The sequence below is a fragment of the Cicer arietinum genome, chromosome 2, assembly GCF_000331145.2.
Source record: "Cicer arietinum cultivar CDC Frontier isolate Library 1 chromosome 2, Cicar.CDCFrontier_v2.0, whole genome shotgun sequence".
NCBI classification, from domain to species: domain Eukaryota; kingdom Viridiplantae; phylum Streptophyta; class Magnoliopsida; order Fabales; family Fabaceae; genus Cicer; species Cicer arietinum.
Genome location: NC_021161.2, coordinates 43,203,942 through 43,228,279, shown reverse-complemented (window position 1 = coordinate 43,228,279; position 24,338 = coordinate 43,203,942). Strand labels below are relative to the sequence as shown.

The following is a 24,338-nucleotide window of genomic DNA, read 5'->3' as shown; positions in this document are numbered from 1 at the left end:
ATTTCAATCACGAAAAGATATTGCAAATTTATGGGTTGGTCTTTTGATTTATGGACAGCATCATTGTATTGTAAAGACCGTAATGCCAGAGGAATCATTACCGCAAGGCATAGAGGGGGAGGTCATAAGCGTCCATACATTGATTATGTATCGGTCTTCTTATAAAGCAAACTTTTTTTCATTAGAGTCTTATTTATGTTCCTCAACTTAGTTGTCATGTTATGAAATCATTGAAATCCTACTAAAGTTTAAAATAGTTTTCTGAGTTGCTGTAAAATATAATAGTAAATTGTTATAACAAACCATAAAAAAATTACTATCATATAAAATAGTGATGATACATAAACCTCCAATATTTTCCGATATTCCTTTTACCTCTATCCATCTCTCCTCCTATCGTATCATATTTATTAATTATTATTTTTTTATCTATTACTCTCTCAAGAACCCAAGGTATATACACCTAAATGGGTGTTTAGCAATTATTTTTCAACATAAAAATCAGAATAAAAAATCTGACTTATAGGAAGTGCAAAATATTTACTTAATGTTGAACTGCACAAGTCTCTTCAATAGACCTAACCAACCCTATGTTAGCACAAAATCTGGATCCTCGTCATGATTGAGGACGAGAGAACATCCCTATATCAGTGAATTATTATTTTCTATTCACCCATTTGTGCAAGCTTTGTGAATATCTTGAATTTCATCATCAGAGGTCTTGATACCAGAATCTTGAAAATCACATTGAACAGGTTGTATGATGGTACCAAATAGCATAATTGAAGGGGAAGTAGCCTTTTTGGTATCGATACTAATATTGGTATCCGACGAGCTGTCATTAGTAGATATAGAACTGTGAAGGGTTAGCTCTGTTGACACAATACTCAATCCTGCCACTGAATTAACCCCAATGAAACTATTGCCCTTATCTGATACAGATAGAAGATTTTGCCTGACTCCCTTTATGCTAGCATCTAAAGTATCATAATTCAAAGGTGTTCTGTTTGAGGATTTCGCTGTTGAACAAAGAAACTGTATTGTAGTGGATCCCTCTATGCCACTTGAATTATGAGTAGCTCTAAACTTTTTTGTTGGGGGGAATGCTAAATGTAGTGCAGGCATCTGTGAAATAACTTCAACTTGCCATGGACTCACTTGCTTTAGATTCTCTGATACTTCAGCTCCATCCCAGTTAACCTGTAATTATGGATTCAACTTTATTAATAATCAAGAAACCTTCTTGAAATATAATCAAAACCAAAAATAGATAGATACCTGAAGCATGCGCCATGGAGTAGCAGTAGAGACATTAGAGATTGTCCCCAGAATTAATTTCATCTTTGAAGAATCACGATCATTCTCCAAACAAAGCTTCACTCTCATTCCACAACTCCAATCGATCTTCATAGCTTCATCAACCACCTTAGCATCCACCACAAAATCACACCAACAACCGTCACTCGGATAATACACAACCTCAAACGCATTCTTCTTCTCCGCCGATTCCGCCGCCTCTCTAACCGCTTGCTCCGTTACTTTCCCCCTTTTCCCGTTCCTCAAAAATCCCTCAAACTCCTTGTTCTCCTCTGACACCTCTGCAGCTGAGGTGGCTTCGAATTTCATGATTCTTCGAATCCCGACGAATATCTCTCCGGTCGAGTTTTTCATAAAAACAACCGAATCCCCGGCGACGAGTTTTTTCTTGTTCACGAAAGTACTCCATCCAGTCGTGAACAAGTGTCGCCGAGGATTCCCGCGAAAAGTGTGAGTAAACTTCCAGACTTCGCCGTGAACGTCGGTGATGAAGAGTTCCTGAGATGGCGGTACGGCCTCGAAATTAAGTTTCGGGAAGACCGTGTCGGCGCAGGAGCGCGGTACGGAGAATGCACCGCCGTTATTAGCATCGGACTGAGATAGGATCTTGACAGATGAAACAACTTTATCGGCGTCGTCGGAAACGGAATGATCTTGAGGTTCTTGGAGACGGAAGGTAGTTACGGGAGTGAGGAGAAGTTTGGCAAAGACTTCATCGGAGTGAGTATCAGCAAGAAGATCAACGGTGGAGACGAGACAAGGAATGATGGAACGGTGACGATTGAGAATGGAGAGTGTGTGAGTGGTTGGGGAAGGGGAGGCGTGGTGTAAGTGACCTAGTGGGAAATAATAAACTTGTGAATGAAGCTTTGGGATTTTGACGGAGGCGCCGGTGCATCCGAGCAAGATATTTGAGTGAACACGGCGGGGATGAGTCGGAGACATGGTGGTTTGGAAAAGTGAGAAAGAATAGGGTTTAGTTATGGAGAGAGAAAGTCAAAGCGCGAATAAGCTTTGAGTTGGTTTGTTTTCAAATAATAAAGACCTATATAGTAGTGGGAGTGTGTGAGTGACGGAAAAAGTTGTTTTAGTGTCCCGAATTTTGCTCCTTTTATTTTACTCAATCTATACAAAAAACGTTGACTTGTGGAGTGGTACTATTGTTACTTAAATTCGAGTACTATTTATCTACTTAAATCGCTACATATTTTCATCGCTAAATGTTGGTATACTTTATGAATTTATTAAAATTATAAAATATATTTAAATTTATCTTTTATTAGTAATTTTATAATTAAAATTACAAAAAGTATATATTAAAGACAAAATTAATTAATTAATAACACATTTAAAGACAATAGTTATTAATAGACAATTTTTTTATGTTTTTGTAATTTTAATACACTAATAAACTATTATAACAATAATCACACATTTTGCATAAAAAAAACACTCGTACATTTAAAATAAATTAAAATACAGTGGAGACACAATCTATAACATAGGTATTTTTCTCTTTATGTACCATTTATTTTTAGTTTTAGTGTATTAAGAATTAAAATATTTTTTTTCAAAATCAATTATAGGTCATTGTCCAATGAATGGGTTTGGCCCTCTTTAAGGCCAATTTGTTACAAGATAGTGGATGGGTTTGCCCCTCTTTAGGGCCAATTTGTTACGTATTTTAAAAAATAATTTTGATTTTGATTTCAATGTATTTTGATTTATTTATTTATTATATTTGTAGAATTTATCATGAGATGATAAAATAATTCAATATGGTCAAATCGTCTAAATTTTTAGTGCAAAATATCAATTTTCAAAAAAGAAGTTTGTTGAACACTTAAAGGAGATTGGTGTTACAAAAGGAGAAAAAAATTATTACCAAAAAAGGAAAATATTGTTGCATAAAGATCAAATTTATTTTTTAAGGTTGAAATCAACGTAGAGAAGTTAGAACTAAAATATTGCAAAACAAATTTGTAAATTGTTGATGTCTTTACTAAGGCATGATAGATTCGAAGAGCTTTTTATTTTATTTTTAATACTAGATAGATTCAAGGAGTTGAGAAGAATGTTACCAATTTTGAACTTAGAGATATTGAATTAAAAGAGAAGTATTATGAATGTATTTCAATGTAATGAAGTAGTGTTAGTGGGCCTTGTGTTTTGTCATGTAGGGCCAATTAGTGGAAGTCATTTAGTTAGCCTTTGATTGTTAGATGGTTAGTTTTCATCATTCTTTTTCCAAACATTAAAACAAGTAGCAATCTAACTCTTCTTTTTTATAAACACAATCTAACATTATTGTCAACTCTTGAAGCAAATTCGAATTACAATTGTAAGTTACAATTGATTCGAAGAAGCAACAAGGTCGTAGAAACATAACAATAAGAATGCAACAAACACACACTGTCAAGAAAAACAAACCAAACGAAGAAGTGGATCCAAATTGGTTGAATATGATTGAAAATAAGGTGGTTGATCATGGTTTCCAGAGAATGGTTGTCTCAGCAATCATGGAAGTAACAACATATGGATCCATGTTAGATGCTGGCCTCCTGTCCTCAAAATATCCTTTCCCTTCTTTCTCAGTGTCCCTTCCAACCCTCACTGATGCACCACGGTTTGCAACACCCTGCAATTTGCATTCACAATGAATTAATTTTAAGGAACATTATTAATTAACTCATCATCTCAAGTCTCAACCATAACACTTACCCATTTGAAGGTGTTGATGTCAGCTGTTTCATGTTTTCCAGTCAAACGACGCTCATTGCCTTCTCCATAAGCAGCAATGTGCTCTTTGTGTTTCTTCTCCAAATTACTAATTGCCTTTTTAATCACTTCATACCCACCATCATTTCTCATTGTTTTTGTGCTACAATGCAACATTTATTGTTATTCATTCATTCATTCATTCATTTTCAACATTCATTATTAACCATGATTAATAATTTACCTGTAATTTGTGTGAGCACCAGCACCATTCCAATCACCCTAATAAGACTCAATATCATCACAAATTCAATAACAATAATTGAAGGATTTAAAACAAAATTTCAAATTGTAAGGATTTAATTACCCACATTAATTGGTTTTGGGTCAAGGGATAGCACAATTCCAGCAATTTCAGTGATCCTCTGTAATCACATAAAGTGAGATTTTTGTTACAATAATTATATAAAAATAATTTGGTTATAACTTTTAATAATAAACATGGGCTTAATTGCTTTACGTTGCATCGATTATATAAACGATTAAATTTTTAAATGATATAATTTATGTCTTTAGATTTAATCGTTCATATGATCCTTGCAAGGTAAATGATTTAAATTTTATGGTAGCTACCTCCAAAAGGTAACGAGCAACCCAAACTTCATCACCAGCAGAGATGCCAAGAGCTGGACCCACTTGGAATTCCCACTACATTACATTACATATCATGAAGAATGTATTTTTATGAAATATAAAGGTAAGGAATAGTGAATGTAAAAATTGGAAGATAAAATGTAGAAGCTTACTTGACCAGGCATAACTTCTCCATTAACTCCACTAATGTTAATGCCAGCATAAAGACATGCTTTGTAATGTGAGTCAACAATTTCACGCCCAAAAGCCTTGTCAGCACCAATACCACAATAGTATGGTCCCTATTTACCAAACAAAAATTATATATAATTCATGTAGTACACAACAACATCAATTATACTTATAAATAGAAGAATCCAAATCCAAACAAAGTGTTCTCACCTGAGGTGCAGGAAAGCCACCAATAGGCCATCCAAGAGGCCATTGGGTATCTTTTTGAAACAAAGTGTATTCTTGCTCAATACCATACCTATTTAAAGATCATACAAAAATGTTTAATTATTAAAGGATAACAATAAATTAATCATGATAAAAACTTATTAGAAACAATAATGAAAAGTGACCATGGTTCTTCAGCAACAACATCAGGATGGCTGAATATCTTTGCAGCAGCATTTCTTTTGTTAGTGGAAATTGGTTCCCCACGAGGAGAGTAGGCATCACACATAACCTAAATTCAATTAATTACTTTGATTAAAATTCAAAACTAAATACAAATTTAGATAATATAGTAGAAAAATTAAATATATACCAGGATATTGCTACCCCTCCTGAATGGATCCTTGAAAATTGCTTGAGGACTGTTGAATTTTGATAAGATAAAAATATATTAATTACAAAAGTTTATGAAATGGTATCCATTCTAATTAAATTAAATGTGTAACAATTAATTAAAATGTACTATATAATGAAATAATATGTTAGAGTGTATACTAAAAAATATGATAAGGTAGAAAAAAGGGACATACTGCAAGATCACTTCACTGTCTTCTCCAGAAGCTTGACCAGTGCTGGAACCATCATAGTTCCACTTGGGAAGCTTTGAAGGATCTTCAACGGGTCCAGAGAGAGTCTATATTCAAAACCATTGTATTTTATACATGCATAAATTAAAATTATTTCAAATCCATAAATGCATGTGCTCTAAAATTTTAAAGAAAATAAGTAAGTACTGGTATAAAATAATTTTACACTATTATTTAATAAAAATTATTTATTCTGCCTTGAACGTTAATATAAAATGCATTTTTTCTTCTCAATTTGAAATAATATTGTAATTGTTACGTCTAATAAATAGAAAGAAAAAATGTGTCAAACAATTTTTGTTTATATTTTGAAAACTAAATAAATATGATTTTTGTGGTTTTGGTGAGTGGTGAGGTAAATTACCCTTGCTTTACTCCTGAGGTCCGTACCAGATCCACCGATCCTATGATAGTGCAAATATAGAAAAATAAGTTACATGTAATAGGTTAACAAAGTACTTGAATGTAAATGTGATTAACGGTGATTTGGTAAACACACAAGACACAAACAACCAAAGAACAAAAATAAAAAAACTCATTTATCTCCAATTAAAACCATGACAAGTTATGAATAAAGTCTTAAATTGCACTTACAACTCTTTATATCGTAAAAAATTACAATCAGATCTCATCATTAAAATTTATCTAGTATTCACATTGAAATTGCGTAAACACAAACATCAATAAATTATGTTTGGGTTCAAATCAGGAAAATAAATTATCAAAGTAAGGAAAACATGTACAATCAAACCAAAATAATTGTTTTTACCAAAACAATATGATAAATAAAAACCAATTAACCAAAATCTAAATATGAATCAAAAAGTATCACAACAAACACATCCACATTCACGTAAATAAAACTAACAAAAGTGATAATAAAACAAAAATAAAAAACAGGGGAATCAGAGCAATACACAGTGAAGAAGAATTGAATGTGTGATCAATAAAATAAAAAATGAACAAAAACAGATCAAACCCATTATGAGAAATATTTGTGAAAACGTTCCTAAAAAAACAAATCCATGCACACACAAACGATTAGAGGAATGAAAATGATGAATGTAAAAAGGAAGAAAAAACTAACCATATGTATTCAGCGATCACCTTCTCTGTGGTTTCGGATAGATTAAGGTTGGTTAGATCGGAGAGTAGAGACATTTTTCAAAATGGATGCTTAAAAAATGCAGATTTTTTTGTATTCAACTGATTCGGTACAAGGTTGTGTGGTTTTTATAGTCTGTTTTCTCCTTATTTTTTTCAAAAACAAAATTAATTAATTAATGATAAAACAACTTTTCAAATGTTATCATCAATTACAATCTTTTTTTGGATACATTAAAAATAGTTTTTTTTTTTTAAATACTACCTTTAAACTTTATAAAAAATTACTTATCACTCCATAGAAATCCACCAATTAGGCAAAATAAATAGATTTTCATTGTCATGGTAAATAGTATTATATTTAGTTATTTACATCTACATTAATTAAACTGTGGATTACTTAGGAGTGTAGTTTGAAGGAATGTTGGAAAACTCTATGGTGAAACAATTCAAACGCTTTAACAGTGTTATTACGTTCATTTATAAATACAGTGTTTGGATATAATATTTATTTATTTAAAGTTGAATTATTTTTATATATTTTAAAGTTTTGGGGAAACTGTTATTAAAATTAAAATTAGAGCCAAAACTAAAATCTTGGAAAACTCGAGGGTTTATTTAGAAAATTTAAAAAATTTAGAGAGACTAACTTTCAAAATTTGAAATTACTTTAGAGATCAATTAGCAAAAATTTGTAATGTAGAGACTATTGTGCAAATTTCAAAACATACAGAGACAATTTTTTAAAATAAAATTACACGAACTATATATAAACAAAAGTCATTATAATTTGTTGTCTCGAATATAAACAAAAATCACTAAATATCATTGTTCCAAAAAGACTTCTTATTAATTCATCGTTTTCCTAAGATAAGTGCATAGCAAATTTAATGAGATTTTATTATAGTAAAAAATATTTTAGTATATATAATTAATTTCTTAATATAGGTGTGATAGAAGGAACTTTTACTTATTTATAAGGTGGGAGAGATACTTATTTAAATAAGGTTGGAGAAATACTTACTTGCCGACAATACTTACACCTTTCTTCTTCATTAATAAAGGAGGGGGTGATTTATGATTTTTTTTGTCTAATCTCTTATCAAAATAATCTTTTTTATTTTTTCTTTTATCCAAATAAGTTGTTTTCAGATTTAATTCTCCCTCATATTTGGTCTGTAATTTTTTCTTCTTAACGCGATATTATTTTATTCATCGTTTTGGTGTGACATTATTTTATTTTTCGTCTTGTTGCGATGTTCATTTTATACAAATTGAAGATTTGTTTTGATTCATTACATATTTAATTAATAAATTTGTCATTGTCAATATTACAATCTAGATGTGTGTGTATTTTTTACACTTTAATTTGTCATATTTGTTAGTCTGTTGTCGATTTATCATATTAACTTAGATGTTGTAAATTTATTGATAGTTAAATTTGTGTTGTTCTCAATTAATATATGCTAACAATTTAGATGAATGCATATTATTTGTTTCAATAAAAAAAATGGAGGGAGTACAAAAGAAATATCAAGCTTTAGTGTGACTTTTTCCGTCTAATTTTACTCTTCATTAAATTATTTATTTACAACTTTATGTGTCTCTATCTAATTAAATAATTGAAATTGTCAAATATTTACATCTTTATATAAAAGTTTCTAAAAAAAATTTTATTTAATTTTTTTCTTTTAAATCTCTCGTATTTCATACTTGTACGGTCGTTACAAACAATAAAATATGTTTTCTAATTACACCTTCAGAAAAGGTTTTTAATATAAGGTTTCAATACACCGAAATTCATTCCCACAATAGATATACTTTAAATAATATATCAAAGTAACAAACAAAATATAATTTGATAAATCTGAAAAAAAAAATATACACCGTCGTTAGTATATATGGGAAAAGTCTCGTGATTCCCGTGTGTAAATAAATGGAAGGAAATTTCTGAAGACTGGAGAAAGATTACGTGCATGTGTTTCTTTTTCTATATAGATGATGATTGATGAATTATATGACTATGCAACTATTTTTTTATTTTTTTGCATATGTTTGTTTGCAATACTTGGCTGATATTGAATTCACTACAAATATCATAAAAGAAAGAAGGAAAAAGGATTGTCCTGCAAATCTATCTTTATTTAATTGGTCCTAAATCACAAGATTTGTTTGAGAATTAGGAGAGGAAGAGAGGGAAATACCCAAAGAAAGGAGTGGTGTAGTCTATCACATTCTGTATGAGTCAATGAGAGTTTCGATAATACCAAGGTTTTATTTTCAATATTTGGCTTCATAACCATTAAAATAAGCATATATAAGGTTTTATTTTCAAATATTTTTATATTATTTTTATTCTCTCTTTAAATGTTTTTTCTTATATATTGGATCGATACCCACACTTATTAGTATACGATGTTGAAATACAATATGGATTTTAATACCTTGCAATAATAGAGGTCTTGTTTTGTAAATGTGAACAGTATATATAAAAAGGGGATCATAAAAAAGATGCTACTCAACTTTTGCTAATTCTCTTTAACTATTACTTTTGCCAAACAAAGCTCTAAATCTCCATAAGTCCATATTATTTCTACAGAAGAAAATTGTGAATTTGGAGGAATAATTGGTTTGGTTGATTTACATTTTCGATTAGAGTAAAAAAGAATTTAGGTCCACCTATATGATGTAAGGGGTGAAAATAAATTAATTCAGATCAAACTTGTAAAACATAATAAATCTAAAGTCTAATGTATTATCTCTTATAGAGTTTGACTTGATCTTTATCAAAACACGGTATGGTCGGAAATACTTTTTAAAAATCTAATTTACTATTGTTTTAAAGTTTATTTTTTTCGGCTTTTACAAATAAACTAACAAGTTAGTATATCAATTACTTTAATTTCTAATTTCATATTTAACATGAATTTTTAAAGAACTAACGTTATATGATATTCTATTTTAATTCTATTTTACAACAATAGATTTAAATATGTTAAAAATTGATATAGATCAATATATTTAAATTACATAAAATGTTAATAAATTTATGATTTAACAAAGTACAAAATTTAATATTATAATAATAATAATAGAAAAGAGTTCAATGGAGTGTATTGTTAGAGTAAACAATTTTACACTAGCAATCAAAATGAGTCATTGAATGTCTAATTATTTTATGATGACAGTTAGAATCGTGTAGTAAAATGATAAAATCAAGTACTCTTATTAAATATATGTGTAAATTTGTTCACACTGAGAGTGCACGATCTTTTTTTTTCATAAAAAAAATAATTTTTATTTAATAAAGTCAAATCGGTAGCATAAAATTTGTTTTTGATGAACTTAGCTTGACATTTTAATTTTGTTAATAGCGTCGACTTAGAGTAGGTTTGGCCGACGCTAAAATAGCATCGGATGGTGTTTGACCGACGCTATGTATTAGCTTCGACCATTTTAGTCTAGGCCCGACACCGACGCTAAATCAATGTTAGCGTCGGTTTTTGTCCTAGTAGCGTTGGCTTGTGGCTGACGCTAAATTCAGTTTTTCTAGTAGTGATATAGATATTTAAAGAAAAATTATTGGCATGGACATATAAAAAAAAAAATTACCTTATGTGATCTAGGATGAGTGTAGCTTGACAATTAATTGTAGTGAATTGATGAAGTACCTTGAAGAAGTGGTCGTTGTAATGAATAATCGTTATCGTTGTGATTAAATTTAAAAATTATCAAAATATCTTAAATTAAAATGATAAAGTATTGTAAACCAAAATATTTTCTAATCAATAACATTCAAAATATTTTAAATGAACACATTACAACAAATATCCACACATTGCGATCAATCATTTCGTTTATCCCTAGTAGACTACAAATAATAAATAGATAAGGCTTAACGGATCAATTTATTTCAATTTTGGTGGAAAAAAATTTGAATCAATAAAAATTAATTGATTTAATTTAACTTTCTCGATCTTTTCTCACAAAGGCCTAACCAAAGAAAGCCCATAAAGAATAAATTGGTTTGATCCGGTTCAATCGTGTTCACATTTTTAGAAATTCTATACTTTTAATAATATTTTTTTTTACAAAAATAATATATATTTTTTATATTATTAAAAAAATACATATAAACTACAATAAAGAAATAATATATGATAATTAAAAAATATATAAATATAAAATATTTTTTAAGATAACACTCAAGTAAAATTATAATGTAAAATAAAATAAAAAAATAAAATATAATGATTTCGTTGTGATATAAATTATCAATTTTGAATGACATAAAATTAATACTCGAGTTAAAAGACATCAGATTTGTTTGATTCGATTTAAACTCTATTATGAATGAATAAAAACGAACCAATTCCATGGATTTGTTCGGGATTGGATCATTGGTTTTGTTTTCACGCCGTGTAAATATAACCAAATGGATTTTTTGATATTCAAATAATTAGACATAAAGTACTAGGCTGAGTGGAATTGCATTGCATGCATATCATAGCTTTTTGGTACTTACCATGCATTTGGTAGAATTTATGAAAAGCAACAAATGGCTTTATAGTTGTCATCCATGCCAATGCCAATATTAAAGGTGATCATAAGAGTAGGAGAGAATTGCATTATGTGAAAAATATTTCACCTTAAGAATAGCATCTCCATTCTTTCAATTCGAAGCATTAATGCGTAGAGTGCTTTATTTCCCTCAAATGTATTAGAACATGTTGTTCAAAAAATGTTCCCTAAGGTGTCTATTTCACTTTTTTTAAATTATGTGGTTTTCAAGAGAATAGTGTTTTCTAATAATCTAAAGTTCAATTGTGAAATAAATAAAATTTGGTGAAGAATTGTGTCATTCACAATTTAAACTCAAGTTCTCTAAAACAATTCGTTTTTGAATATAATTCATTAATCACTTCAATTCAATCACTTCATATAATTTTTCTCTAAAACAATTCGTTTTTGAATATAATTCATTAATCACTTCAATTCAATCACTTCATATAACTTTTATATGATATGATTTTTATCTTGAAATGTGCAGCACCACCTGAACTTTTTTATAAGTACAAAGCAATATCTTATACTTTTCATAAAAGTGTGATATATATGAATCCAATGGAAACTTGATAACGACGGCTTAGGATATACCTAGAGGGCAAGCATGGTTATTAAACATGAACCAGTTCAACCACCAAGGCAAACGAATATGAACTCAATTTACCTTTCTTTTGATTAATCTAAGTAAACTTTAATATTTTATATATTTGCGGATTTGGAAGATATATCTCTTGAACTTAATTTAGATTCATTGATAAATATTTTATATTGTCAAACATATTACAATTATATCTCTTGAGCTTAATTTACATTCATTGATAATGAAAAATATTTTATATTGTTAACATATTACAATTATTCATATCAATTATTTTAAAAGTGATTTTCATCCAAGTCAAACATTTTTTATTTAAAAATCTTTTAAATCCATAAGTCTTATAAATTAAATCCCTACTCTTATACTTCACTCCGTAATATTAAATTTTTTAGTGTATAAAAATAAATGTTCAATAATGAATGCAATGCTTAGTTGCAAGTTAGAGAGACCAAGATAAACATAAACCCTACTCGCGTCCTTTGCTTATACCTTTCTTCTTCTTACCTATTCAAGAAGTGTAGTTTCTTGAAATATTTGCCTTGAAATCATCTCTCTTTTATCGTTTTTTTCCTTTTATTTAATAAAACAAGTGCAGTTTTTACTTCGATTTAGTTTTATTCTTTTTTTTTTGTCTTTTGTCAGTAATTTCATCAACGGAACGTAGTGTTGTTTTGTTCATTGTTTTAATACATCGTTGTTTAATTTTTTGTTTTATTGTGGTGTTCGTTTGGTACAAATTAATATATTAGTGCGACTTTGAATTTGCATCGTTCTCAATTGATGTTTTCTACAATTTTTATTTTTATTTTATTTTAACTCATTGATTCGTAACTAATTTTACAAATTTGAATGAATTCCTAGTTTTATAAATTTGAATGAATGGATGTTGTATTTTAATTAAAAGAAACAATCATGAAGGCATAAACCGAATATAGTACACTAAAACCATAATTTTAATATTTTTTTTGTTTAATTGTAGTTTTGATCTCTATTTTCACCAATTCACGAAATTGATTTTCATATTTTAAAATTAAACAATTTTCATCTCTCTCTGAGATATTTGAACTAAAAAAAATGATAATTTGACATATTTTAAATTATAAAACCATCATTAATTATTCATATGTCATTAGTTAAATTACAAAAGTGAAAAATTTATGAAGTTGAAAGTTAAATTTTTAAAGGATTTTATTACAATTTTATGAATGTTAATCATTTTATATCATCGTATCATATGTGACGTTATTTAAAATATATCACATCACGATTTTTTAATTAAAAATTTAGAATGAAGAATCAAAACTGTCAAATTTTAAAATAGAAAAATCGATTTCGTGTATTGGTAAAAATAAGGGACTAGGCCTAATTTTTTTTATGAGCAAGAATATTACTAAAACATTAATTTTGATTTGATTATCACTTCTAAAAATTGTTGATTTAATTTTAATTGTGTTTCTCTACAAATACAAGTAAAGAATGAAATCACCAATTAGTGGGAAAAAATATCAAAATTAATGCATCGATGAGTTCAAACCACGGTTCATAATATTAATTCAAAAATAAGTTTAAATCATTATGCCACAACCAACCAATTCCATAAGTACAACCATTATTAATATTGTATGTTTATTTACATATATACATAATACACGGTCCATATATGATGTATATACACATAAGTGCGTTAGATATGCAAAAGAAAAGTATTGAACATAATAATGCATCACAATCACTTAAGTTACTTGACAATTTTTTATCTTCTAATATATTTTTTAAGGAATGGAATTACAAACAAAATAATATTGAATAAATATTCATAAAAGAGAGTGGCAGCGAAATAAGAGATAAGGTTGGAGGTAGAAAGGCCGAGAGAGCAAGTAAGACCTAGAGAGAAAGAGAAGAGAGAGATAGAAATGTGAGAGAAGGGAGGTTGGAGATAGTTAAGAGATGAAGAAATAATTTTTTTAAATTAAAAATAAAATATTATCCGGTGATTTAGATAATTTATACATAAAACAAAAAGTTTTTCATAGTTAATTGAGAGACAAAAAATTTCAGCCTCTTTCCGGTCTATCACCTCTCATTTTGTCCAATTCTTTAATAACTTTTGAAATCAAATGTATTATAACTGGAGTTTCGATGTTTAGTCCCTTATTTTTCAATAAATCAAATGCACTTATAATATAAGTAAGTATTACATATTAAACCATATTTTTCAATAATTTAGTACTTATTTTATGTATTAATGATAAATATCTATCCTTTAATATTGTATTGTTAACAATGACACATATATATTGTTGAGCCAAAATTCCAAATTAATACTTTGATGTAAACAAATAAATAAGTTAATTAAGGACTCTAATTATGATTCTAAATTATGTGTTAATTTAACATGTGCGTTTGAGTATAATAATCCAAGTTAGTTACAAAGCAAATGAAAGAGAAATCAATTCAAAGAAAGAGCTAAAAATGAACAAGACTGAACCAAGAACGTTATTGACATAGTCTGGAAAACCAAGAACATTCTCCTCGTTCTTTCATTTTCAGCAAGCAAGATCACATCAGTTTTTAATGCAAGGAAAACTCTTGCAAATCACGAATCGATTTCTAGTTCATATACCAGGAATGTACAACTTTCTTTTGGGCAAAATAATCACTCAAAAAGATCAAAGATTAAAGAGCACAACTCAAAGCAAAAGTGACAAATGATCATTCCTCAGCAGTGTAACATCAGTCTCCAGATTGATAAACATTATTCAGCTTGTTACACTTGATCTTCAGCAATAACATCTTTCTCCTGAATGATTAACAACTATCTCCGGAATCATCAACATCATTCTCCAGTATGATGATATCAGTCCAGAATGATACAAACATTCTCCAGCTTATTGACCATCATTCTTCAACTTTGTTATATCATTCCCCGACATTATTTCATGATTATGCAGCCTATTTTGCAAGATTCAAAAGACAATCTTAATCTTAATCGATTAAGCACATCTCTGAGATGTTTGCGTGCATAAACAAATGACCATCATAGTCAAGGATGAAGAATTCCAGACCAGTAAAACAGAACTCAAAAGTGTCCAAAGACTTGAACATTTTTTAATCATAAAATCTAGTCTTTGGTCAAGACTGACAGAGCACTTCCAAAGGCTCTTTTTGACTGTCATTAAACATCCTAAAGCCTATAAAAGGAACCACAAGCTCAAGAAAAATGCATAACTTCAAGTGCTAAAAAAATCCACCAATCACATACACTTACTTATTTGAAAGCTTCTCATTTGCAAAAGAATCAGTTCTGAATTCATCATCATATATCCACATCGTATTACTGAGTTCTTTTATCAAAAATCTATTCTCAAACATGATTTGAGCATAATCAGATTCAATCAATCTCTCTAAATCATTTGGTGTGAAAACTCTACTATAAATGTTGTTTATAGTTTAAGAATTGTTGTAAAAATCATTTTATGGTTAAAAGGTGAATTGTAAAATCTTCTTCAGATTGATAGGTGACTTGATTGAATACTTTATGTGGTGACAATGAATTGTTGTTATAGATCAAGGTTGATCGTAACAAAAACTGTGTAAAACCAAGAACGATCTATGTTTGAACACTTAGTGGAAAATCTCACAGTTGTGAGAACTGGACGTATCCCGAGTTGGGTGAACTATGATATATCTTTGTGAGATATCTCTTCATTATCTCTATTTACTTTCAGTGATTTTGATTATAAAGTTAAATAGATAATCTAAAACTGTGATTTTAACTAACCAATAACGTTCTCTGTTTTCTATTTTCAGAACTAAGAACATTCTTCGTTTTCTATTTTCATAACCAAGATCATTCTTGAGTTATTTTATTAAGTTTTTAACAGGAAAATTTAAATAGGTGAATTTACAATTCAAACCCCTTTCATTGTAAATTGACATTGCTATTTCATATATTTGTCTTGTGTTTTTCTATGGGCCAATAGAAAATATTTGTCCCATTTCTTTTTTAATATTTATCATTTTTAAATATTTGTCCTTTATTTTTTATGTATCACTAAAAAATATGTGCTACGTGATTTTTTTATATATATTACTTACAAATATTTGTCTTGTATTTTTTATGCATCATTTATAAATATTTATACCATATTTTTGTAATATTTATTGATGACAAATAGTTGTCTTGTGTTTTTTATGTATCAGTTATAAATATTTTCTCTGTATTTTTTGTGTCAATTATAAATATTTATCCAGTTTAATTTTAATATTTGTCTTGTGTTTTGTTATGTATTAGTGAAAATATTTGTTGTATTTTTTTATGTATTAGTGACAAAGATTTGTACCTTAATTTTTTATATTTATGTATCTGAAAAATATATGTCCTTTATTTTTTAAGCAATAGTTATAAAAAGAGAATTTTTTATATTTATGTATCTGAAAAATATCAGTCATAAAATTTGTACTGCAACCTTTATATTCATATTATTGGCCATGTAAAATTATTTACACCATCATTGCATATATATTCATTGGTGTCTGGTATTTCTTTTTACAAATATATCATTTGCATTTCTTTTAAAAAATGTCTTTATCATTTCTTTCAAAAGAAATATGTCCTTTGCAAATTTTTGTCAAAGAAATGGTTTTTTTTCTTTCAATTATTAACTTCTACAAACTACTTTATTTTCTCAACTTCTAAAAACTACCTGTTTTTTTTTAAAAAAAGAATGACTCATTTTTTTTTAAAACAAAACCATGTGATTTAATGAATAAAATTGTCATTTATTTCCTTCATATTCTTGCCATGATTAAAAATGGGAAGCATACTATTAATTTTTTGATGATATTCTACTTTCTTAATATATTGATAGTTGGTTGTACCCAAAAGATCCTCATAATGCTTTTCCTCAAGAGAATACTTCCATTGATTAGTGAATATGGTTTAAACCAAATTAATTGTGAAAATTTGAAGAGATTATAAAGCGTTAACAATCGAAAAGCAAAGAGGGACTTCATTAAAACAATTAAAATTTCAATAAACTAAAATCATAAAAAATATTAAGGGACCAAAATTAAATATAACTAAAATTAGAAGGATCAAAATGATAATTTTTGGTCTATTTTTAAAATGAATAAAAAATTTACAAATTATTTTATTCAAACATACTAAGAACAAAACAATACTTAACACACAATCATTGGTTATCAGATTAAGAAAACAAAATAAATACAACTTCTAAATATAAAATAATATGGACACCATTCAATTGTTTACATATGAATAAAATTCATGTAAGTTGTTGTCCCATACTTATAATTAAGATGGTAGTTATAGAGACATTTAATATGTTGATTGAAAAACAAGAATCTAAAATAAAAATGTAATTTTTTTCAAAACTAAAAGTTTAAGATTTTTTTATAAAAATTCAAAATAAAATGTTTAATAATGTGAAAATATAAAAAATTCAAAATTGTCTGCTTCACAAATTGTATGAATATTTTTCTGAAATATTTGTTGTGAAAAATTGTACGGGACAAAGTTATAATTTGAAAATTTTGTTGGAGTGTGAGGACAATGTGTTGGGGTGCAAAGTAATTTTTTCACTCTTTGACACGTTTCCATATATGCAATCACTTGGGCTTGCTGTTGTTGACTGTTTCAGTTTTTTGGAGTATGATGGCCCAATTGTTGTTAGTATCTTTCTGGTTTACTTCATTGAAATGATGTCTAAACTTTCCAAAATAAAATTGTATAAGAAAAACCACACATTTTCAAAAAAAATTAGAAAATTGAAGTAGTTCAGTTTATAGTTAAATCTCTTTTCTAATATATATGTAACTAATAAGATTTTATTTATTTATTTATTTATGTAAGACTCATAATTTGTAATTTGTATGTTATTATATTTCGCATTTGAAGAATGTCTCATTTTTTATGTTAAAAAAAAAGTTCACTTTTAAAAGAAAAATAATAATTTACCTTTTCATTAAAAAAAATTATGAAGAAGAAATTATTAATAATAGTGGAAATAGTAGTTCAATTATAATTGATGAATATGAGATTTAAATTTTATTTTTTAAAATTATAAAGTCGAACTTTTACCATTAAACTAACAACAAAAACCAAATCATATAGAAGTTAAGACAAATGTTACAGAAGACCTAAATGTTCTACCAAAGTTGGATTTATAAAGTTGTGAGCAAGGTCACTTTTATTTAACATCTAGAAATAGTAGTGTCTATACACCTCGAGATCAATAAAAAATCCAAATCATTTGTTCAAACCCAAAGTACTTCAGTGTAAGTAACAAACTTTTTATTTTATCCGATTGAATTAATATAATTTAATTGGATCGAAAAACAAATTTGGCTAAAATTGATCTAACTTGACTTACAAACACATACTTGTAAGAGATGACTCCAATTACCTTAAATGTGACTACATATTCAAATGTGACTACTTAATTTTTCAAGTGGAGTTTAATCTAATAGTAAGTCCAAATGATTAAATTAACTTGTAGATAATTAATCTTTGCTTCTGGAGCATGGAAATAGAATGCCTTAGGAAAGTGCATGGAAAGAGGCACTGAGCTTGCTCACACAGGTATGACTCATTGCTTGAATTGTTTTAATTTTTTTAATATATTTTTATATTTCTTTCCCTCTTAGTCTTACGTAAGCACTTTATTCTTTTCAGGATATCCACGTTTCTTTTCTCTTTTATTTCATTTGTTGAGATTTTTCTTTTTATCAAAGTAAACAAAAGTTTACTACTATATAATTTCACATTAGAGCTATTCACACCGTCAAAAAATTACTAAAATATAAATGCATTATGGACGTAAAAAATTTCACAGAGCTGTTAAATCATGACTATATATAGTGTCTTTAGAGATAATTATCATAAAAATTAAAAATTAAAAATTATTATATATAATTGATTGATAATTTAAAAACATTTTATATAAATAATATATATAAATTAATTTTTTTTTCTTTTTTTTTTCAACAACTTTTTCCACTAATTTAGTACATGCTTGTGACTTAAATTTAAAGTGTCTATACAAAAGTGAGTTGGCATCATGTGTATTTACTTTTCAATAAGTGTAAATATGGTTGGGTATAGGCTAAGTTGAGTTAAGTTTTGTAAGACCTGAGTATGATCTATGACTTAAACTTATTTTTTAGCTTTGAGTATGATCTTGATGAAAATCTAATATGTCTTATTACTCTACTTAAAAGTCAATTTTATTTTAACATTTTGAATAAATAATTAAACATATCTTTAAATAAACTAATGAGTTAAATGTCAATTAAATTAAATCTTATTTTGATATTTAACATATATTTTAAAAAATCTAAGTATATATGACATTTTATTTCAATTCTTTTACGATAGTGCATTTAAATACGCAAAAAACTAAAGAAGTTAAATATCCTTAAATTTCTAAAAGTTTGTCATCTAACAAAAATATCAAAATTTAATATAATAATTATAATAATATTGATAAAAATATTACTTATATTTATATAAATAGACTGACTTGATAGGCATAAAAGATTTTTTGTGACCTTTAATATGGTCTTTTAACTAATTTTTTAGAAGTTTTAGTCTTATCTATTTATTCTTTTTAAAAGTTTGGTTTAATTTAGACCTAACATAAACTACGTCCTAAACTTTTCTGAGGCAGTCTATTATATTTTCGCCCCTACGTACAAGCTACCAAATGAGTTATTAAGAAATACTTGATTGACTTACTATATTACTATATTGAAAACCTACTACTAGATACTAGATCTTACTATCCAGCAAAGTACGAGAAAATAATATTTAAGACAATTTTTTTCAAAATGAAATATCAGTAAATCTAACCAAAGGAAACAAACTATTCAAGATGAAGTAAGTGTCTTTGACACAATCACAAGTAACATAGGTTAATGTTACTATTTTTTTCTCTGTTTGTGAGATTGTCAATTGCATTACTTTAGAACTTAATTGTTTGTGAGTTTTTGTGTTGAAAATGAAAAACTATAGGAATAATGATATCATTTGATAATCCGCAATCACCACCACAACCATGTTTTAGTATGTCATGTTTTATTTTTGGTATATTTTGAACTAGCCTATGTTAGTGGTATTATTTTGAAGTTGTCAATGTTTGATGGTATCATTTTGAAGCTGTCTAAGACAAAATAATTCATTTGATTTCTTTTTAATCTTCTATGATGATTAAAAATATAAGAATGAGAGACTACAAATAATAAACCAGGAACTTATTTGGCTCAAATTAGTGAGGGAGTGATTTGGGCCTTTTGTTGTACAATTAAAAATTTAGAGGGACGGACTTATTTCATCCAAATAAGTAAGAGATTAATTCGGGCATTTTTTGCTGAACATTTCAAAATTTAAATAGAGGGTTTGGGTTGATTTGGCCTAAATCATTTTACACACCAGTGTCTTGTTTATAAATTCACATTTTCTTCTAACAGATCATCATTTTACATGATACATCATCGATTAATTTGTCCCTCATATAAAATTGTTAGAGACTAATAAGGGACTAAATAAAATCGAACAAAAATTGTGAGAGAATTAATTGAGTCTTTAATATAATATAATTGGTATCAATATAGTTATTTCTTACAAATAAGACGGAGAAAAATATATAAAACAAACCATTTTATAAAATAAACTATTTTTTATAACTAGTCAAATGAACCGTTACTTAAAAATTATTGAAAATTTTAAGAATGGTCGATAATATTCTTTTAAAATTATAGTTTGTGAATCTCCTCAATTTTATGAATAAGACAATGACTTAGTTAATGTTAATTCAACACGAAATACATGTTTATTTGTCTTTATTTTTTTTTTATCAAATTAATATCATTTAAGTTACTATCTTAATAATAAAAATAAACATTACATTAGCATTTACTTTTAAAAACGATGTTTATAATGGTTAAAATTTTAAATATTTTTACTATGATCCATTTTAAATTTGCCACTATTCTAAATGTTGATAATTTAAATCTTCTCTTCCATAAAGAAAAGTCAACATTTTTGCCCTACCCAATATTCTCTCTGCCCACCCTTTATCTCTAACTAACATTACCCAAATTCCATTATTAATATGATCCATCTTCCCTTTCTATATATCATCCACAAGCACAATTTACATTGTTGCTTGCTTCTTGTTTTCCATACTAGCAATTAATTCCTCTCCCCTCTCTCTCTTTCTTTCAAAATATATATTCTCATAACTAGCAAACCAAAAAACAAAACAAAACTATGACCACTTCGGTATCCCAAGAAAGTGTTGTTGCATTGGTTTCTCGTACTGGTAGGGAGTTGCAGCGCTACCGGAAAGGTCGTCGTCAAGTTGTCGGGTGCGTCTTAATATTCTTGATCACTCTTACAAATTTTTAACTACTGATACTATGATTTAATTCATATACACTATTATTATAAATAAAAAAAAATTACATTATTAATTAATCGCAGTTTAAAAAAATATATATTACACTTTAATTATATATCTTAATAATCATATAAAATGCTATTTGTGGACGGTAAACTTTTATTACTTTATATTAGTATTTGTTGAAATTTTTTTAGTAAGCCTTTAAGAGAGCACAAGAGGTGTCATTGTTTGGGGAAAATGATGGTTACAATTGTTGTTAAATTAAAAGGTGTCACTGTTTGAAACTGATCATTTGACATAGTAACACTTACCCCTATCTTTATTTCTATGTGATATAATAACTTTTCATTAGATGTCATTCACAGTGTATGGTGATTGCACTCAAGTTAAAAAATTATCAACGTAATATATTTAAGAACTTGGTGACAATTGACTATATATATATATATATATATATATATATATAAAGTTTTTTTTCAAATAAGCCAATTTTCAATTTTGCACCCTTCAAAATATAAATCTTGGAGAATTTTTGTAAATATTTTTCCTTCCAATATTGATTAATGAACCTTCTTGAACAACCGTGCAGATGCATACCATACAGATACATAATTTGTGACCAAACTTCGTTAGAGATACCTGAAGAATTAGAAGTTTTGGTAATTACTTCTAAGAAAAGCAAAAGGATGCTATTTCCTAAGGTAAGCCTACATCAAAATAATTTGCCAATAAATTATTACTCTTCAGCAAAATGGCTCTTGTTTTAATATTTTTTCTTCAAAATAAATATTTTGATTTTTGATTTTATATAATACAATTTGTAGCTAAATGAAATATTTTTGTAGAATTAATGATTTTCTTGACCTAATAAAAAACCAGGGAGGATGGGAAAGTGATGAATCAAAAAAGGAGGCAGCTTTGCGAGAAACGGTAGAGGAAGCAGGAGTAAGAGGCATCATTGTAGGGGTGAGCCTACTTTATCAATTTATTATCCTTAGTTCTATACCAACACAATACATAATTTATAAATATATGTAAAATTGAATTTAATATGTTTAGTTATTATTTGGTAAAGTTGATTTGCCTTTATACTTATTTTTAACTTGAAACTAAAATTTATAATTTTTAATTTAAAATGTGATTTTTATACTAAAAAATCTTATTCAATACATTTTTACTAAATATATTCGAACATAAATAATTTTACAATTAATTCATATTTAACTAAAACCAATTTGTTAAAAGTGAATTTTTGTTATAGAGAACACCAAACACACAATATTTTATTATTGTTTATTTGTATTATTGGGTTGGTGTAGGGTAAATTGGGTAAGTGGAGGTTCAAGGGTAAAAACAATGGTTCTTTATATGAAGGCTACATGTTCCCTCTACTTGTTCAAGAGCAATTAGACATTTGGCCAGAGCAGAGTGTTCGTCAAAGAACATGGGTAGGTAAAACAAATATTGCTTAATTAAATATGTGTTTATTCTCTCCACACACACACATATATATTATTTATATAAACATTTTTGTATCAGTGTGTCCAAAAAGATATATTGTTCGTGTGGTTCCTTTTTCTTTCTTCTTCATATAGTCTTTGAAATTTTGTTGTTCATAATATTTGGTTCATGTATGTTGGATTAGTCTTCGTAGGTAATATTACTTTAATTAACTTCTAAAATACGACATCAATTTTATTCTAAGACAAACAAATTCATCATTAATTTAATTTAATTTTTTTATTAAAAAAAATGCATAATAATGATATGTGGTTTGAATTTTTGTTTTTGTTCCTGATTTTTCTTGTTACATACTCAAAATGATTTGATTTTTCTATTTCGGATATAGATGAAGGTTTCTGAAGCAAGGGAAGTTTGTCAACAATGGTGGATGAGAGAAGCTCTAGAGAGACTAGTAAATCGTGTCACAGCTCATAAACTTGATCATTAATTATAACAATTAAGAGTTAGTAGTAAGAGATGACAAATTGGACTTGTAAACAGGGTAATTTCCTAGAGATTGATGCATCAACAAGAATAGTTAATGGAATTTTGTACATATTGATGTTAAGATTATAAATGTATAAAAAATGGTGCTAGATCACATATATAGTACTAAACAATTCATCCCCCTTTCTTGTTAAAGATAAAAGTAGAAAAGTTTTTATTTAATATACTTTTCTATTTTTAAATTACTCTCATTTTAGAAAAGTAAAATAAATGTGTTTTCATGGGTTTGATATATGATCTGTACATGGAAGAACGATCTTGGATGTGGGGGATAATCACTTAAACCAATTTTCGTATTTTTAACAAATAATTAGTTTATACCTCTTTTTATATTATAAAAATTTATTGTTTTTTCTTTTATTAAAAAAAGTTGTCAGGACAGTTAATAGATTTATTTTATGTGTTAATATTTCTAAAATAATTTTTATATTATTTGAATGTCTTAAATTTAATTTTTCATAATTAAAAATAAATAAATAATATTAATAAAAACTGTTTGAAAATATATATATATATATATATATATATATATATATATATATATATTTAATAAATTGAAATGATACTTATATTTAGGAATAAATTTAATGAGTATTTACAAATAAGAACAAAGATAGTAGCTTTCAAATTAGAGACACTTAAGGCAAAATAAAATAAAAAATGCAGTTTATTATTTTCAATTTTCTCCCAAATTTTAAACTTTAACTTCTACAATACACGTGATATCGCACGGTTACAAAAAAATTGACGTATCGTGACATGCAAAATGTGTCACTAAAAGTTATAAACTGTAGGTAAAGGTCAATAATACTTTGAGTGACACCCAGATTTAGTGTCAACTTTAAGGGGGCGTCCTGCTACACTTTGAGGACTGTCACTACATGATCTGAGGAGTGTCACAATATGTTTTTTTTTAACCGT

General features: G+C 27.5%; 3 protein-coding genes across 4 annotated transcripts; 1 reads left to right on the top strand and 2 right to left on the bottom strand.

Moving 5' to 3' along the window:
- Window positions 1-314: 314 nt before the first annotated feature.
- CAARF8 (auxin response factor 8) lies at window positions 315-2,349 on the bottom strand. The gene is made up of 2 exons (XM_004490771.4): window positions 1,279-2,349; window positions 315-1,200 (listed from the first exon to the last, which is right to left on the bottom strand). Exons 1-2 carry the CDS (start codon window positions 2,260-2,262, stop codon window positions 670-672), a joined length of 1,515 nt encoding a protein of 504 aa, XP_004490828.1. The 5' UTR covers window positions 2,263-2,349; the 3' UTR covers window positions 315-669.
- A 1,210-nt stretch (window positions 2,350-3,559) lies between these two features.
- On the bottom strand, window positions 3,560-6,984 carry LOC101502819 (glutamine synthetase nodule isozyme-like). The gene is made up of 12 exons (XM_004490770.4): window positions 6,802-6,984; window positions 6,079-6,118; window positions 5,658-5,761; window positions 5,441-5,489; window positions 5,253-5,359; window positions 5,071-5,158; window positions 4,842-4,970; window positions 4,669-4,743; window positions 4,407-4,460; window positions 4,280-4,317; window positions 4,039-4,198; window positions 3,560-3,955 (listed from the first exon to the last, which is right to left on the bottom strand). Exons 1-12 carry the CDS (start codon window positions 6,873-6,875, stop codon window positions 3,803-3,805), a joined length of 1,071 nt encoding a protein of 356 aa, XP_004490827.1. The 5' UTR covers window positions 6,876-6,984; the 3' UTR covers window positions 3,560-3,802.
- Window positions 6,985-21,061: 14,077 nt separating this feature from the next.
- On the top strand, window positions 21,062-23,709 carry LOC101502510 (nudix hydrolase 17, mitochondrial-like). 2 transcript variants are annotated; one of them, XM_027331775.2, is made up of 5 exons: window positions 21,062-21,372; window positions 21,997-22,108; window positions 22,287-22,373; window positions 22,727-22,859; window positions 23,257-23,709. In XM_027331775.2, the coding sequence occupies exons 1-5, from the start codon at window positions 21,275-21,277 to the stop codon at window positions 23,268-23,270; spliced, it is 444 nt and encodes a 147-aa protein (XP_027187576.1). In that variant the 5' UTR covers window positions 21,062-21,274; the 3' UTR covers window positions 23,271-23,709. The 2 variants fall into 2 exon arrangements, with proteins under 2 accessions (XP_027187576.1, XP_004490826.1); XM_004490769.4 differs by having other exon boundaries at window positions 22,727-22,855; window positions 23,257-23,695.
- The last annotated feature ends 629 nt before the right edge of the window (window positions 23,710-24,338 follow it).

What these genes read in the sequence shown, in the direction of transcription:
- CAARF8 (XM_004490771.4), bottom strand. Translation starts at nt 2,262, where the DNA reads ATGTCTCCGACTCATCCCCGCCGTGTTCACTCAAATATCTTGCTCGGA. An exon ending in CTCCATGGCGCATGCTTCAG is followed by an intron (nt 1,201 to 1,278) that starts GTATCTATCTAT and finishes CCATAATTACAG; the next exon opens with GTTAACTGGGATGGAGCTGA.
- LOC101502819 (XM_004490770.4), bottom strand. Translation starts at nt 6,875, where the DNA reads ATGTCTCTACTCTCCGATCTAACCAACCTTAATCTATCCGAAACCACA. An exon ending in GAGAAGTTATGCCTGGTCAA is followed by an intron (nt 4,744 to 4,841) that starts GTAAGCTTCTAC and finishes AATGTAATGTAG; the next exon opens with TGGGAATTCCAAGTGGGTCC. An exon ending in TTGACCCAAAACCAATTAAT is followed by an intron (nt 4,318 to 4,406) that starts GTGGGTAATTAA and finishes GAGTCTTATTAG; the next exon opens with GGTGATTGGAATGGTGCTGG.
- LOC101502510 (XM_004490769.4), top strand. Translation starts at nt 21,275, where the DNA reads ATGACCACTTCGGTATCCCAAGAAAGTGTTGTTGCATTGGTTTCTCGT. An exon ending in AAAGGATGCTATTTCCTAAG is followed by an intron (nt 22,109 to 22,286) that starts GTAAGCCTACAT and finishes ATAAAAAACCAG; the next exon opens with GGAGGATGGGAAAGTGATGA. An exon ending in TAAGAGGCATCATTGTAGGG is followed by an intron (nt 22,374 to 22,726) that starts GTGAGCCTACTT and finishes GGGTTGGTGTAG; the next exon opens with GGTAAATTGGGTAAGTGGAG.